At 43.0% G+C, this 16,990-nt stretch overlaps 2 protein-coding genes across 3 annotated transcripts in view; one reads left to right on the top strand and one right to left on the bottom strand.

Moving 5' to 3' along the window:
- Window positions 1–1,824: 1,824 nt before the first annotated feature.
- Window positions 1,825–16,990, bottom strand: part of trarg1a (trafficking regulator of GLUT4 (SLC2A4) 1a) — a 40,729-nt gene continuing 25,563 nt past the window's right edge. The window contains exons 2-4 of one of the 2 annotated variants that reach the window (XR_009828366.1): window positions 14,261–14,387; window positions 2,244–3,350; window positions 1,825–1,905 (exon numbers count right to left, since the gene is read on the bottom strand). Coding sequence is in view for 1 of the 2 variants with exons in the window: in XM_062068095.1 (XP_061924079.1) it covers window positions 3,337–3,350; window positions 14,261–14,387 (141 nt within the window). In the remaining variant the exon portion in view is untranslated. Of the gene's footprint in view, window positions 3,351–14,260; window positions 14,388–16,990 lie in introns of both variants that reach the window. The other variant, XM_062068095.1, reaches the window with a different exon arrangement.
- Window positions 5,672–11,161, top strand: LOC133663677 (uncharacterized). The gene is made up of 5 exons (XM_062068362.1): window positions 5,672–5,793; window positions 5,862–5,966; window positions 6,679–8,459; window positions 10,365–11,044; window positions 11,137–11,161. Exons 3-5 carry the CDS (start codon window positions 6,912–6,914, stop codon window positions 11,159–11,161), a joined length of 2,253 nt encoding a protein of 750 aa, XP_061924346.1. The 5' UTR covers window positions 5,672–5,793; window positions 5,862–5,966; window positions 6,679–6,911.

The raw sequence follows: 16,990 nt of genomic DNA, 5'->3' as shown, positions 1-16,990 counted from the left end.
GTCATGATAGTTCTTTACGAACACTAAAGATGCCATTACGCAATTGCCTCTCACGCCCACTTTCCCTAGATACGTCACAATTTTTTTCACGCCCCCCCGAAGTTCATGATTTTTATCTGTACTTTTTTACCCAATTGTCTCTCACGGCCCCTTTTCCCCGACATCTCACCTAACTTTTTTTTCACGCCCCCCCGAAGTTAATGTCTATTTTGCTTATCTATGTGTCAAGATAGTTCTTTACGAACACTAAAGATGCCATTACGCAATTGCCTCTCACGCCCACTTTCCTCGACACGTCACAATTTTTTTTCACGGCCCCCCGAAGTTCATGTTTTTTTATCTGTAGTTCTTTACCCAATTGCCTATCACGGCCCCTTTCCCCCGACATCTCACCTCACAATTTTTTTTCACGCCCCCCCGAAGTTAAGGTTTATTTTTTTTAAATCTATGTGTCATGATAGTTCTTTACGAACACTAAAGATGCCATTACGCAATAGTCTCTCACGCCCACTTTCCCTTGACACGTCACAATTTTTTTTCCACACCCCACCGAAGTTCATGTTTTTTTATCTGTAGTTCTTTACCCAATTGCCTCTCACGGCCCCTTTCACCCGACATCTCACCTCACTATTTTTTTATTCACGCCCCCCCGAAGTTAATGTTTATGTTTTTTTTGTCTGTGTCAAGATAGTTCTTTACGAACACTAAAGATGCCATTACGCAATAGTCTCTCACGCCCACTTTCCCTTGACACGTCACAATTTTTTTCCCACACCCCACCAAAGTTCACGTTTTTTTATCTGTAGTTCTTTACCCAATTGCCTCTCACGGCCCCTTTCCCCCGACATCTCACCTCACTATTTTTTTTTTCACGCCCCCCCCCGAAGTTAATGTTTATGTTTTTTTAAATCTATGTGTCATGATAGTTCTTTACGAACACTAAAGATGCCATTACGCAATTGCCTCTCACGCCCACTTTCCCTCGACACGTCACAATTTTTTTTCACGCCCCCCCCGAAGTTCATGTTTTTTTATCTGTAGTTCTATACCCAATTGCCTCTCATGGCCCCTTTCCCCCCGACATCTCACCTCAGAATATTTTTTTTCACGCCCCCCCCCCGAAGTTAATGTTTATGTTTTTTTAAATCTATGTGTCATGATAGTTCTTTACAAACACTAAAGATGCCATTACGCAATTGCCTCTCACGCCCACTTTCCCTCGACACGTCACAATTTTTTTTCACGCCCCCCCGAAGTTCATGATTTTTATCTGTACTTTTTTACCCAATTGTCTCTCACGGCCCCTTTTCCCCGACATCTCACCTCACTTTTTTTTCACGCCCCCCCGAAGTTAATGTTTATTTTGCTTATCTATGTGTCATGATAGTTCTTTACGAACACTAAAGATGCCATTACGCAATTGCCTCTCACGCCCACTTTCCCTCGACACGTCACAATTTTTTTTCACGCCCCCCCCCGAAGTTCATGTTTTTTTATCTGTAGTTCTTTACCCAATTGTCTCTCACGGCCCCTTTCCCCCGACATCTCACCTCACAATTTTTTTTTTCACGCCCCCCCCCGAAGTTAATGTTTATGTTTTTTTAAATCTATGTGTCATGATAGTTCTTTACGAACACTAAAGAGGCCATTACGCAATTGCCTCTCACGCCCACTTTCCCTCGACACCTCACAATTATTTTTCACGCCCCCCTGAAGTTCATGTTTTTTTATCTGTAGTTCTTTACCCAATTGCCTCTCACGGCCCCTTTCCCCCGACATCTCACCTCACAATTTTTTTTTCACGCCCCCCCCGAAGTTAAGTTTTTTTTTTTTTTTAAATCTATGTGTCATGATAGTTCTTTACGAACACTAAAGATGCCATTACGCAATTGCCTCTCACGCCCACTTTCCCTCGACACCTCACAATTATTTTTCACGCCCCCCTGAAGTTCATGTTTTTTATGTGTAGTCCTTCACCCAATTGTCTGTCATGGCCCCTTTCCCCCGACATCTCACCTCACTATTTTTTTTCACGCCCCCGAAGTTAATGTTAATTTTGCTTATCTATGTGTCAAGATAGTTCTTTACGGACACTAAAGATCCCATTACGCAATTGCCTCTCATGCCCACTTTCCCTAGACACGTCACAATTTTTTTTCACGCCCCCCCGAAGTTCATGTTTTTTATCTGTAGTTCTTTACAAACACTAAAGATGCCATTATGCAATTGCCTCTCACGCCCACTTTCCCTCGACACCTCACAATTATTTTTCACGCCCCCCTGAAGTTCATGTTTTTTTATCTGTAGTTCTTTACCCAATTGCCTCTCACGGCCCCTTTCCCCCGCCATCTCACCTCACTATTTATTTTGCTTATCTATGTGTCAAGATAGTTCTTTACGAACACTAAAGATGCCGGTACGCAATTACCTCACACACACCTAACCTCACAAATTTCTTTCACGCCCCCCCCTGAAGTTAATGTTATCTGTATTGTGAAGGTGCCTTACCCACTATATAGTATGTGTGTGTGTGTGTGTGGTAACACTGATGATCACTGTCTGATATGAAACACAATCTGTTAGATCTGGATGTTGATTGAAGTGAAGGTCATTTAAAGAAACATACTGTACATCATGCATACATATTGCATATATATTTCCGCTTACATATACAAGAAAAGACTTGAATTGAACCAGTCTGGCGTAGCACTGAGGATATACGACAAGTAGAAAGGTTGTAAACAGAGATTAAGGGCATTAGGTGAAGAGCTGGAGCAAAGATTAAGTGTTAGGTGCGGCAAATGAAAGTGATTAATGTGAAAGGGTGCACCTGTGTTTGCATATACAAAGCAATAATCATATTTTTTGGGGGGATGATTCAACAAGCGCTTGACTCCTCACGTACACAAACTTCTCATTCCGTCAGTCTTAACGATTCAGTCCGCTGCCTTCGTAGTCACATGGTACAAAACGTACATCTCATTTTTGATGTGTCGGCTTTCAATATAGGAGGATTATATGCTGCTGTCCAACAGGAGAAGCTGTTAAAGCGTCCCATCACTGGTGTAGAAAAAGTCTCCTGTGCTCACTCGTCCGTAATCACACGTTGGAAAGTGTCTTCTCCTTCCTGTCCGTAATAGTGTCGCATGGAGCAGATGTTAGTGGGTTGTAATGCATGCAGGAGCAAGATCATGACTTTGCTATTGCTTCCGGAACGTCATGATGTCATAGTTACAATATGGTAGAAACGAAACCAGATCAGATTTAAATGTATGCATTCTTTTCTTTTCTTCTCGTTGCATCTGTGTTTGGACGTCACGGGGCTGTTTGTGTCCCTCATTTCTGCAAAACTGTTAGAGAAAGGAAAGGGAGAGAAAACAATATCAACTTTTAAAAAGTGTGCTTGACATATCATTAGGGATCATTTTAACGCATTTATCGGCCGATAATAATCGGCCGATAAATGCGTTAAAATGTAATATCGGAAATTATCGGTATCGTTTTTTTTATTATCGGTATCGTTTTTTTAATTTTTTATTTATTTATTTATTTATTTTTTAAAATTATATCAACATAAAAAACACTAGATACACTTACAATTAATGCACCAACCCAAAAAAACTCCCTCCTCATTCACACAAAAGGGTTATTTCTTTCTGTTATTAATATTCTGGTTCCTACATTATATATCAATATATATCAATACAGTCTGCAAGGGATACAGTCCGTAAGCACACATGATTGTGCGTGCTGCTGGTCCACTAATAGTACTAACCTTTAACAGTTAATGTTACTCATTTTCATTAATTACTAGTTTCTGTGTAACTGTTTTAATATTGTTTTACTTTCTTTTTTATTCAAGAAAATGTTTTTAATTTATTCATCTTATTTTATTTTATAATTTTTTTTAAAAGTACCTTATCTTCACCATACCTGGTTGTCCAAATTAGACATAATAATGTGTTAATTCCACGACTGTATATATCGGTTGATATCGGTATCGGTTGATATCGGTATCGGTAATTAAAGAGTTGGACAATATCGGAATATCGGATATCGGCAAAAGGCCATTATCGGACATCCCTACATATCATGCATTATTGTGAAATATCCCCTCAGCAGGCATGTGAAATGTCCACAGACAAATCCACGTTTTAAACCATTTCCGTGACAAAATGTCACTTTTTGGTTTTTGTAATGAAATATTGTAGCCCGTACGGATGGGAGTCAAAGGAGGAGTGTCAAAAATATGGAGCTAACTTTGTTTTCTTATCAGCCATTGAGCAGTAACTAAACATCCATGGGGGGCCAAATTTAATTTGACACATAACGTATTTTTCGAACTATATGGCGCACTTAAAATCCTTTCATTTTCGCAAAACTCGACCTGGCGCGCGTAATGTACGGAATCATTTTGTTTGTGCTTACCGACCTCGAAGCTGTTTTATTTGGTACATGGTGTAATGATAAGTGTGACCAGTAGATGGCAGTCAAACATAAGAGATATGTGTAAACTGCAATATGACTCAAGTAAACAACACCAACATTTTGTATGCTCCATTGAAAATGTAGAACATTACACACGGTGCTCAAAAATGTATCAAAATGTTTTCAGTACGACTTTGGTAAGCTATGAAGCCGCACCGCTTGATGGATTGTACTGTGCTTCAACATAGGAGTATTATTATGGTGTGTGTATAAGGTAAGACATATTATCTGGCGTTTTGTTTCGCAATATTATGCAAAAGCAACTTTTCTTACCTTCTGGTACCTGCTGATCTGTATTTTGGATCTGCATAAGTCTTGAAAATGTGCGCGTTCGTCCGCCTTTGTAGTCCGTATGGACCCCGTAGTCGATAAGCTTCTTCTTTTTCTCTATCTTCTTGCCATTTCTATTATAAAGTAGTGTAAAGTTCTTACTTATATCTCTCAGTAAACTCGCCATGAAAGCGCTAAAACATACCGGTGTTGTGACTTTACATTATTCACCCAAGGAACTTTAGTTATTGGAGAGTTCCGGTCGGACGGTTTTTCACGGGCCACATTTCTGGTGTTGTTGTTATTGATAGAAGTAAAGTCTGAATGTCATTAAAACAGTTAGCTCCATCTTTTGACACTTCTTCCACGCCCGTCCTTGCACGCTACACCGCTACAACAAAGATGACGGAGAAAAGACGCTGTCGAAGGTGAGCTACGTAAATAAGACCACCTACAAAACGACGCATCTTGAAGCGACTGTCAGAAAGCGACTTGAATTAATCTGTAAAACATCATCTATGCAACATTTTGACCAAATAACCACCATTACATGTTATGTAGACCACAAGGAAGTGTTTTACATTTAGAAAAATATTTAAAAAAATATGACCCCTTTAATATGCCTTGTAATCCGGTGCGCCTTTTGTATGAAATTAGACCTGACTAGACCCGCTCATCGGCGCCCTATGGTCCGGAAAATACGGTACTTTGAATGATTGTGGACTATGTACAAAACCTAACTAATCCGATTCAGCCATGAAAATCATTAGTTGAAGGTTTTATTCAATTTATCGGGTTTTGTTATCCAGTGGTTAACTTTGTACACATGTAAGTCAACCAAAGTCAGCAAAGTTTCCACTGTCCCTTAAAATGATGCTGAACTATTGTTGCGGCGATCTGCCTGGAGGTGCGGCTGAAGGTGTGTGTGTGACAGCGGCTGTGCTGCTGCATGCGTGTCACAGCAGAAGCGCTGCATGCGCGTCACAGCAGAAGCGCTGCTCCGCGGCGCGCCTCACCAGGTGCGCTCTCCAGCAGGTGAGCGCAATCAGACTGATGAGCAGCGCAGACAGGACAAAGCAAACAAATGCACCCGTTTCATTCAGTGTGCAGGACGGAGCTGAGAGCAGCAGAGACAGAGACGATCACTAAAACCACGAAAGCACTTCACAAACGCATGGGAAAAAGGACTCAAACCAAACGGACTACCGGTGAGCTCACCTCTTTCCACTGGACTGTTTAATCATGATCCGACTGTTGAAGTTTATGCGCTGTGATTGATGGCAGAGCTCAACTTCAGAAGAATGTTTATTTAGATAATTGAACTGTTAAATAAGGTACAATTGGTGCTTATTTTGTTTCTTTTCTTTATCTTATTCACCACAAATATTTGTTTTACTTGTAGAGACAAGAAATGGGCAATTAGGGCGCTTAAAGCCTTGTAAATGTAATTTGAAGTATATTAATATAGAGAGTGGATTTTGCTTTATTAAAAGGCAAAGTAAAACATTTAATTCATGTATAAAAATAGTATTTCTGTTAAAAGTGTTTATGTTAAAAACTACAGTAATATTGGTTTAAAATGCTTGATTTCATATGAATTAATAGAGAAGTGTCAAGTTAAACTTGTTGTAGAAATTCATGTCTAAAGTCTGTATAAAATAATTTAGGCTAAAACTTAAGGTAAAACACGTTGCTTTAAAAGTAGATGGTTCTAACATGTGAACTATATTTCTGTTTATTTAATGCCTAATTTACCTTATTAATCTAAGTTAATTAAGTTAAGTGAAATGCTGGTTAATGTGTATTAATTAATGTTAAAAATGTACTTACCTTTATAAAATACCTGAGTTAATGTACTTACTTTGTTTGTTGCAAAATGCTGTATTTTATTTAAAAGCTTTTATTCTTGTGTGTTTAAAGGTTTTTCACCTTCCAAGATTCCAGTTAATAAACTGAAATACGAGTGAAATCCTGAGCCTCATCGAGTCCTTCCTTTTCAAGTGTGGGAAGCCATGTCGTTATAAATACACCTGACAGTGAAAAACCGTCTGTGACCAGCAAAAGACTCCACTTGCGGCCACCACCGAGAGGGAGGACACTCCACCTGGGGCCTGGAGGACAAAGACTGCTGTCTGTCAGCCAAAGAGAGCAAGATGGCTGATCCAAAGCCAACAGATGAACTGAAAGTGGAGAGGACCACAGCTAAGAGACAGTTCTCCCGCCTTGCCAACAACATTACGAGAACCTACATAGAGATGTCTAAGGAGGAGTTACAGGAGAACTTCAAGAAGCTGATGCTAGAGAGCTCTCGTGTCTTCGAGGCAAACGAAGAAGTGGAAGCCGCTTACATGGCAGACGCTGAGGAGCTGAGCGACCCCCAGAAAGCCGACATAGCAAAGACGGAGAAAGAATGTGAGCAGAAGACGAAAGAAGTCAAACTCCTAATCCGAGAGACGCTCTGGACCACATATGGAGAAAAGGAACTTTCCCTGGCTCTACAAGTTGCAGAGGCCGAATTCAGGAACGTCTCCTTCCAGCCAGACACAACTCTGGAGGCTTGTGAGTTCATGCTGACCCACCTACAGAAGTTGGTGGACAAGGCAAAGGAAGCGCACCAGAACTGGAACCACTGGGCTCCGCTTGCCGAGAAAAAGGACTTTGATTACCGTTTAAGAGAGCTCGAGGTGGTCCTTCCCAAGCTGGTGTCACAGAAGGCCCCCCTCATCCAAGCAGCAAGTATAAAGAAAGACGCTGGACCCCAGCCCATCTCAGCCCGCAGCTCAGCTCCAGTGGCAGCGATAAAGCTAAAGGCCACAGCCTTACCAAAGTTTGCCGGCAACCAGCGAAACTACTACAGATGGAGGAAGGAATGGGAGGCTCTGCAGAAGCAAGGTGAACCAACCGGATCTTCAGAGGTTAAGAAATTCCAACTACTGGATAGCCTTGATGAAAAGGTGGCCAGGGAACTACGTCTGTCAACGTACAGCTCAGCAGATGAGATCTTCAGAGTCCTGGAAAACCGGTTTGGGAACCAAGCCAGCATTGCTCTTGAGATCATAGAAGAGCTACAAGCAAGACCATCAGCCAGGAGCGGCCATCCAAGGAAAATCGTAGAGCTCATCCAAACTGTGGAAAAGGCCCTTTATGATCTAAACGAACTGGATAATGCAGACGCCTTAAAGAACCCACTGGTGATTAGATCCATCGAGAGCAAACTCCCAGAAACTCTGAAGAAAGACTGGCTCACCTATGCTGCTGACAGAGGAAACACTGTTAACCCCCAGAACCGCTTCGACAAGCTCATCACATTCCTAAAGTCCCAAGAATCTATATATGAGCAACTAGGTCAACTGAGCAACGTCTTTGAACCCGCCGAGGAGCAGACTAAGCTCATCAAGTATGCCAGAACAAAGTCAGCCAAGTCCAGCAGTAAAACAGCAGGCTGCATCATTTGTGGTGACCCAAAGCACAGAAGAAGACTCTATTTCTGCAGAAGGTTTAGGATCAACCTAAAGCCATCGGAGAAGAGGGATGCAGCACAACAGCTCGGTGCCTGCAAGAGATGTCTCGAGGTCCACAGCAGCGACCCCTGCAGAAACACCACGTATCTGTGCGGGAACCCAGAGTGCAAAGACCAACACCATTACCTTCTCTGTCCAGTTGCCAGACCCCAGTCCCAAAGAACACCTAAATCCAGTCCAGTGAGAGCTGAGGGGAAAAGATACACCGAAGCTCAAAAAGACTTCCTATCCAGGCTTACCCCTGAGCTGGCGCAGCAGTGTCGAGACACCTTCTGCAACGTCACATCCAGAGCATACAACACCACAGCAGTTGAAAGAGGTCTTCTAGAGGAAAATGGCTTGCATGAGTATCCAGTGATCCTGATGCTCTTTGATGTCACTGCCAACGATGGACAGAGAATTGGGACCCTCATCGACCTGGCATCAGACACGAACTATATAACACATAGAGCTGCCAGCAAGTTGAACCTGAGAGGTGAAGATGTGACACTGGTGGTTTACGGCGTTGGAGGGATGAAGGTGTCTGTTGCAACTAAGCGCTACCTCCTCAAGATTCGGGTCAACACTCCGAGAGGGACCCTCAGGTCACATCAACTAATCTGCTATGGCCTTGATAAGATTGCAGAGTTTCACAGACATGTTCCAGCTATTAAGCTACAGAAAATCTTCCCAGATGTTCCCCTAAGAGACCTTGCTAGACCCAAAGAGGTGCAACTCCTGATCAGCCACAAGGAAGGCCAGCTAGTACCCCAGAAGGTTCGTTCTGTTGGCAACCTTGTGCTCTGGGACGGCCCCCTCGGCAAGACGATCGGAGGCACACACCCGGACCTCTTTGAAGAAGTCACCTTAATGGCCCACACATCAAAGACACACTTCGCAAGATCCATGAGAACTGCAGCAGTCAAATACAGTGAACTCATCTGTAGAGATCCAATCTCCTGCCAGTCTCCCGACAAGCCCCACACCCAGTCCAATACAGCCACTAGCAGCAGAGACTTTCTGAAGTGGTGGAAGTGGGAAAGTATTGGAGCTGCTTGTGAGCCAAGATGTGGAGGATGTCGCTGTGGGAATTGCCAACCCGGGGGAAAAGAAATGACACTGGCTGAAGAAAGAGAGATGGAGATAGTGAAGAACGGGTTGATGTATGTGAATGGAGACCATCACAGCCCTGATCCCCACTGGCATGCCAAGTATCCCTGGACAGAAGATCCAGCATCTCTACCCAACAACAGGAGAGCGGTTGAAGCCACATTCCTCAGGACAGAGAAGCAGCTGGCAAAGGAACCGGAGTTGAAGACAGCCTACATGTCACAAGTCCATGAAATGCTTCATCGCAAAGCTGCAGTGAAGCTATCCAAAGAGGTTCTGCAGAGTTGGACTGGGCCAGTGTGGTACATAAGTCACCTGATTGCACCAAATCCACATTCAGTCTCCACCCCAGTGAGGCTAGTATGGAACAGCAGCCAGAAGTACAGAGGCCTGAGTTTGAACGACATACTAATCAAAGGTCCTGACGTCCTGAACCCAATCAGAGCTGTCCTACTGAGGTTCCGAGCTGGTGTCTTTGCTGCCCTCGGTGACATCCGCAAGATGTACAACTCTGTCTGGTTGGAAGAGAGAGAGGTCCACCTGCACAGGTTCCTGTGGCGTGACACTGAAAAGGCTGAAATAGAAGACTTCGCCATAACAAGGGTCAACATGGGAGACAAACCTGCTGGTTGCATAGCCCAAGTCGCCATGAGAGAGACCGCCAACTTGCCTTCATTCAAACACTTCAAAGAAGAGAAACGTGTGATAGAGGAAGATGCATATGTGGATGATATCCTGACCTCTCACAACAACCTCCAGCACCTCAAACTCCTCACATCCAACATCGAACAGATCCTTAAAGCTGGAGGATTCATCATGAAGCCCTGGGTCTACTCCGATCAAAGTGGGAGGAAAGGGCCGAGAGGTGAGAAGATGGAGTCAAAGACCATGATCCTGCCAAACCAGCTCACTGAAGAGGATAACAAAGCCCTCGGCCTTGGTTACACCATTGAGGATGACACACTACATGTCATGGTTGCAGTGAACTTCTCCAAGAAGAAGAGGAAAATGCGCCTTGGTCAGGACTTACTGAGAGATGAAGTAAGAAGACAAACCCCAGATCCATTCACCAGAAGAGAACTGTTGAGCCAAGTCTCTGGTCTCTATGATCCACTCGGCCTCGTGGCTCCTGCAAAGCAGAAGGGAGCCATCCTCATCCGAAGAGCTTTTCAAGAAGCAAAAGTCATGTACTGCATAGAAGACACCTGGGATGCCGCCTTGTCCAAAGGACTCAGAGAAGATGCCATAAAGCTCCTAGAAGACTATGCAGAGCTGAGCCAACTCAGATTCACCAGACCCCTGACACCACCAAATCCACGTGCAAAACCAAGTGGCATCACCTTCTCTGATGGCAGTGAGCACGCATATGGCGCTGTGCTGTACCTACGCTGGAGCTGCAGCCATGGTGTTGTTGTGAGGCTAGTTGAATCTAAGGCCAAGCTGACCCCTCTCGACCACAAGGGTGACCCTGTGAAGGCGGAGATGTGTGGAGCAGTCTTTGCCGCCCGGTTGAAGGACTACTTCCAGAGACACTGCCGAATCGATGTTGAGAAGTGGTACCATCTCGTCGACAGTCAGACCGTCCTAGGCGCAATCCAGCGGGAGAGTTATGGTTACCAGACCTTCTTTGCCAACCGAGTCGGCGAGATCCAAAGCAGCACAAATGTCCAAGACTGGTGGTGGATTCCAGGGCCCGAGAACATTGCAGATATCATAACCAGAGGGGCCAGTCCAAATGACTTAACTGAGGAATCCGAGTGGCAGTCAGGTCCAAAGTTCCTTCGACTTCCTGAAAGTGAGTGGCCGAAGAAATCAGCCAAAGACGTCGCCGCACAAGCAAGAGACAATATCACAAAAATACAGAAGAAAACATTTGTCGCCGTACTCACCCGAAGTCAACAGAAAGCACAGGACCCAAAAAGAGTCCAAGAAACAGAGTCCAGATTCAGAAGACCACCTGCAGCAGCAGCAGTCCAAAAGCTACTGGACGAAAGGCGCTTCAGCAATCTAAGACGGCTGGTCGGGACAATAGTATGGACTTGGAGAGCAGTAAAGAAATTCCTGTGCCCCGGCGATAAAGAAAAGTGGGAGGCAGTACCTTCATCTGGTGTCATCACTGTGAACGAAAGAGAAGATGTGTTCAGAGACCTATGCTTGGCAGCACAGGAGGGCGTACACTTTCCAAACACAACAACAGACAGACTGGTTGTTTACAAGGACCAAACAAGCGGACTCCTGATGTGTGGTGGCAGGATCCAGACCTTCAGAGAAGACCACAGAGCTGTTCCCCTGCTACCGTTCCAGGCCTGGATCTCCACCCTCCTAGCCCGGGAAGCACACAGTGAGGGACATGAAGGAGTGGCAGGAACTACACTGCGGATGCGAAAGAAAGCATGGGTCATCAAAGGAAGAATTATTGCCCAAAAAGTTGTTGACAAGTGTGTCGTGTGCAAGAAAGCAAAAGCAAAGACCTGCCAGCAAATAATGGGAAACTTGCCTGAGGAGAGATCGAATCCGGCTGCACCATTTCAATTCACATCTGTCGACCTGTTCGGACCGTACCAAGTGAAGGATGATGTCAAGAGGAGGGTGAGCATGAAAGTATGGGGCGTGCTCTTCTGCTGCATGTCCAGCCGAGCCATCCATGTCGAACTGGCAAACACGCTAACAACGGAGAGCTTTCTACTTGCTTACCAGAGGTTCACTTCTGTCCGAGGCCATCCTCAGAAGATCTGGTCCGATCCAGGTACGAACTTTATTGGAGCAAAACCTGTCCTTGAAGAGATGTACAGTTACCTGAGACGACAAAACAAAGGATCACTAGAAGAATATGCTGCCAGGAATGGGACCGACTGGATGTGGAGAATCCTTCCAGCCGATTCACCTCACCGAAACGGTGCCGCCGAAGCTGCTGTCAAGATCACCAAAAGAGCTCTACAAAGCCTTGGTAGAGGAGAAGGCCTTGCCTTCAGTGAATTCCTGACTGTACTCAAGCTGGCCGCCAACCTTGCCAACGAAAGGCCTATCGACGCTAGAGTCCAGTGCCGTGAGGACGGCATCCAATACATCACTCCAAACACCCTGTTGCTTGGTCGAGCCACACAAAGTGGAGATTTCAAAACATTCGACTACACAACTTACCCCTTCAAAAGGCTGCAAGAGATTCAAATGCAAGTCAGCTACTTTTGGAAGTCCTGGAGCCAACTCGCAGGTCCAAACCTGTTCATCCGCAGTAAATGGCATACTGCTGAAAGAAATGCTGCCATTGGAGACATAGTGTGGCTCTGCGACCAAAATGCACTGAGGGGTCAGTTCAAGCTAGCAAGAGTTGTCAGTGTGAACGCAGATCCCAAAGGCATTGTCCGAGATGTCCACGTGAAAGTCTCTCCAAGTGGGTGCGTTCAGGTGATGACTCCAAACCCTGTCGTTAAAGAGTCCAGGTCTAAGGAGAAGGACTTCCAGGGCACCATACTGCATCGAGACGTCCGACGCCTTGTCGTCCTCATCCCGGCGGAGGATCAGGTCAGGGGAGACCAGCTCGCCTGAGAGGTGCGATCTTTCCAGGTTACACTGCAAAGATCGAGTGGGAGGTGTTGCGGCGATCTGCCTGGAGGTGCGGCTGAAGGTGTGTGTGTGACAGCGGCTGTGCTGCTGCATGCGTGTCACAGCAGAAGCGCTGCATGCGCGTCACAGCAGAAGCGCTGCATGCGCGTCACAGCAGAAGCGCTGCATGCGCGTCACAGCAGAAGCGCTGCATGCGCGTCACAGCAGAAGCGCTGCATGCGCGTCACAGCAGAAGCGCTGCATGCGCGTCACAGCAGAAGCGCTGCTCCGCGGCGCGCCTCACCAGGTGCGCTCTCCAGCAGGTGAGCGCAATCAGACTGATGAGCAGCGCAGACAGGACAAAGCAAACAAATGCACCCGTTTCATTCAGTGTGCAGGACGGAGCTGAGAGCAGCAGAGACAGAGACGATCACTAAAACCACGAAAGCACTTCACAAACGCATGGGAAAAAGGACTCAAACCAAACGGACTACCGGTGAGCTCACCTCTTTCCACTGGACTGTTTAATCATGATCCGACTGTTGAAGTTTATGCGCTGTGATTGATGGCAGAGCTCAACTTCAGAAGAATGTTTATTTAGATAATTGAACTGTTAAATAAGGTACAATTGGTGCTTATTTTGTTTCTTTTCTTTATCTTATTCACCACAAATATTTGTTTTACTTGTAGAGACAAGAAATGGGCAATTAGGGCGCTTATAGCCTTGTAAATGTAATTTGAAGTATATTAATATAGAGAGTGGATTTTGCTTTATTAAAAGGCAAAGTAAAACATTTAATTCATGTATAAAAATAGTATTTCTGTTAAAAGTGTTTATGTTAAAAACTACAGTAATATTGGTTTAAAATGCTTGATTTCATATGAATTAATAGAGAAGTGTCAAGTTAAACTTGTTGTAGAAATTCATGTCTAAAGTCTGTATAAAATAATTTAGGCTAAAACTTAAGGTAAAACACGTTGCTTTAAAAGTAGATGGTTCTAACATGTGAACTATATTTCTGTTTATTTAATGCCTAATTTACCTTATTAATCTAAGTTAATTAAGTTAAGTGAAATGCTGGTTAATGTGTATTAATTAATGTTAAAAATGTACTTACCTTTATAAAATACCTGAGTTAATGTACTTACTTTGTTTGTTGCAAAATGCTGTATTTTATTTAAAAGCTTTTATTCTTGTGTGTTTAAAGGTTTTTCACCTTCCAAGATTCCAGTTAATAAACTGAAATACGAGTGAAATCCTGAGCCTCATCGAGTCCTTCCTTTTCAAGTGTGGGAAGCCATGTCGTTATAAATACACCTGACAACTATTATTTGTTTTGTTCTCCTACCTGAAAATGAGATGTAGACGATGATGGCCACCACTCCCAGCACGATGGAGACGATACTGAGCAGACGAGCCAGTCGTCCGAGTCTTCTGGCCCCGTCCACGTCGCCCGCCTGCAGACTGTTCCTGGACTGGAGACGCATGGAAACACACAACAGTATGAACACCAAGTTCAGGAAAGACAGGTGAGAATTGTAATAATCACCAAAATAGTCATGCCAAATACAAAACCCAAAACCAGTGAAGTTGGCATGTTGTGTAAATGGTAAATAAAAACAGAATACCGTATTTTCCGCACTATACGGCGCACCTAAAAACCTCTAATTTTCTCAAAAGCTGACAGTGCACCTTATAATCCTGTGCGCCTTATATATGGACCAACATTGAGCCACAACAGGTCTCGCAACAACGGGATGCATAACGTAACCCCAGCCTCTACTGTAGCATCTATTCTATGCGCCTTATAATGTGGTGCGCCTTATAATGCCGTGCGCCTTATATATGAACAAAGTTTTAAAATAGGCCATTCATTGAAGGTGCGCCTTATAGTGCAGAAAATACGGTACAATGATTTGCAAATCCTTTTCAACTTATATTCAATTGAATAGACTGCAAAGACAAGATATTAAACTTTATTTTTTGCAAATATTAGCTCATTTGGAATTTGATGCCTGCAACATGTTTCAAAAAAGCTGGCACAAGTGGCAAAAAACACTGAGAAAGTTGAGGAATGCTCGTCAAACACCACAGGTGAACAGGCTAATTGGGAACAGGTGGTTGCCATGATTGGGTATAAAAGTAGCTTCTATGAAATGCTCAGTCATTCACAAACAAGGACGGGGGCGAGGGTCACCACTTTGTCAACAAATGCGTGAGCAAATTGTCCAACGGTTTAAGAACAACATTCCTCAACCAGCTATTGCAAGGAATTTAGGGATTTCACCATCCGCGGTCCGTAATATCATCAAAAGGTTCAGAGAATCTGGAGAAATCACTGCACATAAGCGATGATAATACGGACCTTCGATCCCTCAGGCGGTACTGCATCAAAAAGCGACATCAGTGTGTAAAGGATATCACCACATGGGCTCAGGAACACTTCAGAAAACCACTGTCAGTAACTACAGTTGGTCGTTACATCTGTAAGTGCAAGTTAAAACTCTACTATGCAAAGCCAAAGCCATTTATCAACAACACCCAGAAACGCCGGCTTCGCTAAGATGGACTGATGCAAAGTGGAAAAGTGTTTTTTGCAATGTGTTGCTGCCATTAAATTCTAAGTCAATGATTATTTGCAAAAAAAAAATTGTTTCTCAGTTCAAACATTAAATATCTTGTCTTTGCAGTCTATTCAATTGAATATAAGTTGAAAAGGATTTGCAAATCATTGTATTCTGTTTTTATTTACCATTTACACAAGGTGCCAACTTCACTGGTTTTGGGTTTTGTGCAATAATGCTGTAAAAGATCTGACACTGCGTACTTATAATGCAATAGGTCAGAATGACATGGGTACCCATGATACATTGCGGAGACAGTACTGCATTTTTGCTAATTTCGGACTAAATCAATATTTTTTTTGCTACAACAAAATATTTCCTGATAGTGTGTAACATATACTTACAATAATGTTTTTTTTTAGGAGGGAAAGTTAAAACCGTTAGTAAGAATGGTGGAAGGAGAAGTATCACATTTTTGTTGTGGAAAAACATGAACGCTGGAAAACTGTCAATTAAAAAAAATAACTACCATATTGTCCTGGTGAAGATGAATGTTTTGATGTGGTTGAAAATTGTGGAAAGAGTAGTTAAGGAAAAATGGGTAAAATACATAAAAACTATGAATTTTGGGAAAGACGATTATTATTTTCCTAAGGAGCCCCTGTATCCTAAATTTGTTTTGAAGTTCAAACGGGATCAATCGGAGAAACGATATAGAAGTTATAGGCGGACAAAAAAGCTACAAAAGAATAATAATTAGATGAGTTTTGGTGTAGAATATTATGTGTGAGTGCCTTGTGGCGCAATGAATGTACCCAGCATGAAAAGTAAGCACTGTGGTTCATATGAAGACTACAGGAACTGTCCATGGTGCTAATGTGATTTTTTTTTACAGTAAATGCATGTTATGTGTGTGTAGAGCAGGGGTGTCCAAACTTTTTCCACTGAGGGCCGCACATTGAAAAATAAAAGCAAGCAGGGGCCATTTTGATATGTTTTATTTTAAAAACCAATACAATATATGTATAAAAAGTATACATTTAGGCCTCCACTCAGGCTTGATCCCGGATCCCCAAAGGGTTTTGGTCCAAAAAATATAAAAAATGTGTCATTATTCAGTATTATTATTATTATTATTATTCTAGGTTTAAATCTCTAGATCAACATTAGGTCTATCTGTCAATATAACGTTTTTAAAGGTTTAAGTTGTATGCTCTTTTTGTCAAAGAAAACCCTGTTTTTTTATGGAAAAAACACAAAATATGTAATATTTTCACCCAATAAAATTTTTAAGTGGAATATTTGAGATTATATAATAATTGGAGCTTTAAAAAGGTCAATAACTCATAACAACATTGATTTTAATTCATTATTATTTTTTGAGCAATTACACTTAAAAACAAAGCACACTAAAATGATTGGGGATCCAAAAGGGTCCTACTCATTAAAGTGTTGAAAAATTAATCTTACATTTTTTTTCCTGTTTACTTTTAACACAATAATCTCAAGATTAA

Source organism: Entelurus aequoreus, linkage group LG13 (assembly GCF_033978785.1).
Source record: "Entelurus aequoreus isolate RoL-2023_Sb linkage group LG13, RoL_Eaeq_v1.1, whole genome shotgun sequence".
Taxonomy (NCBI): Eukaryota; Metazoa; Chordata; class Actinopteri; order Syngnathiformes; family Syngnathidae; genus Entelurus; species Entelurus aequoreus.
The sequence above is the reverse complement of the archived record's forward strand: the minus strand, read 5'-3'. Positions and strand labels throughout refer to the sequence as shown.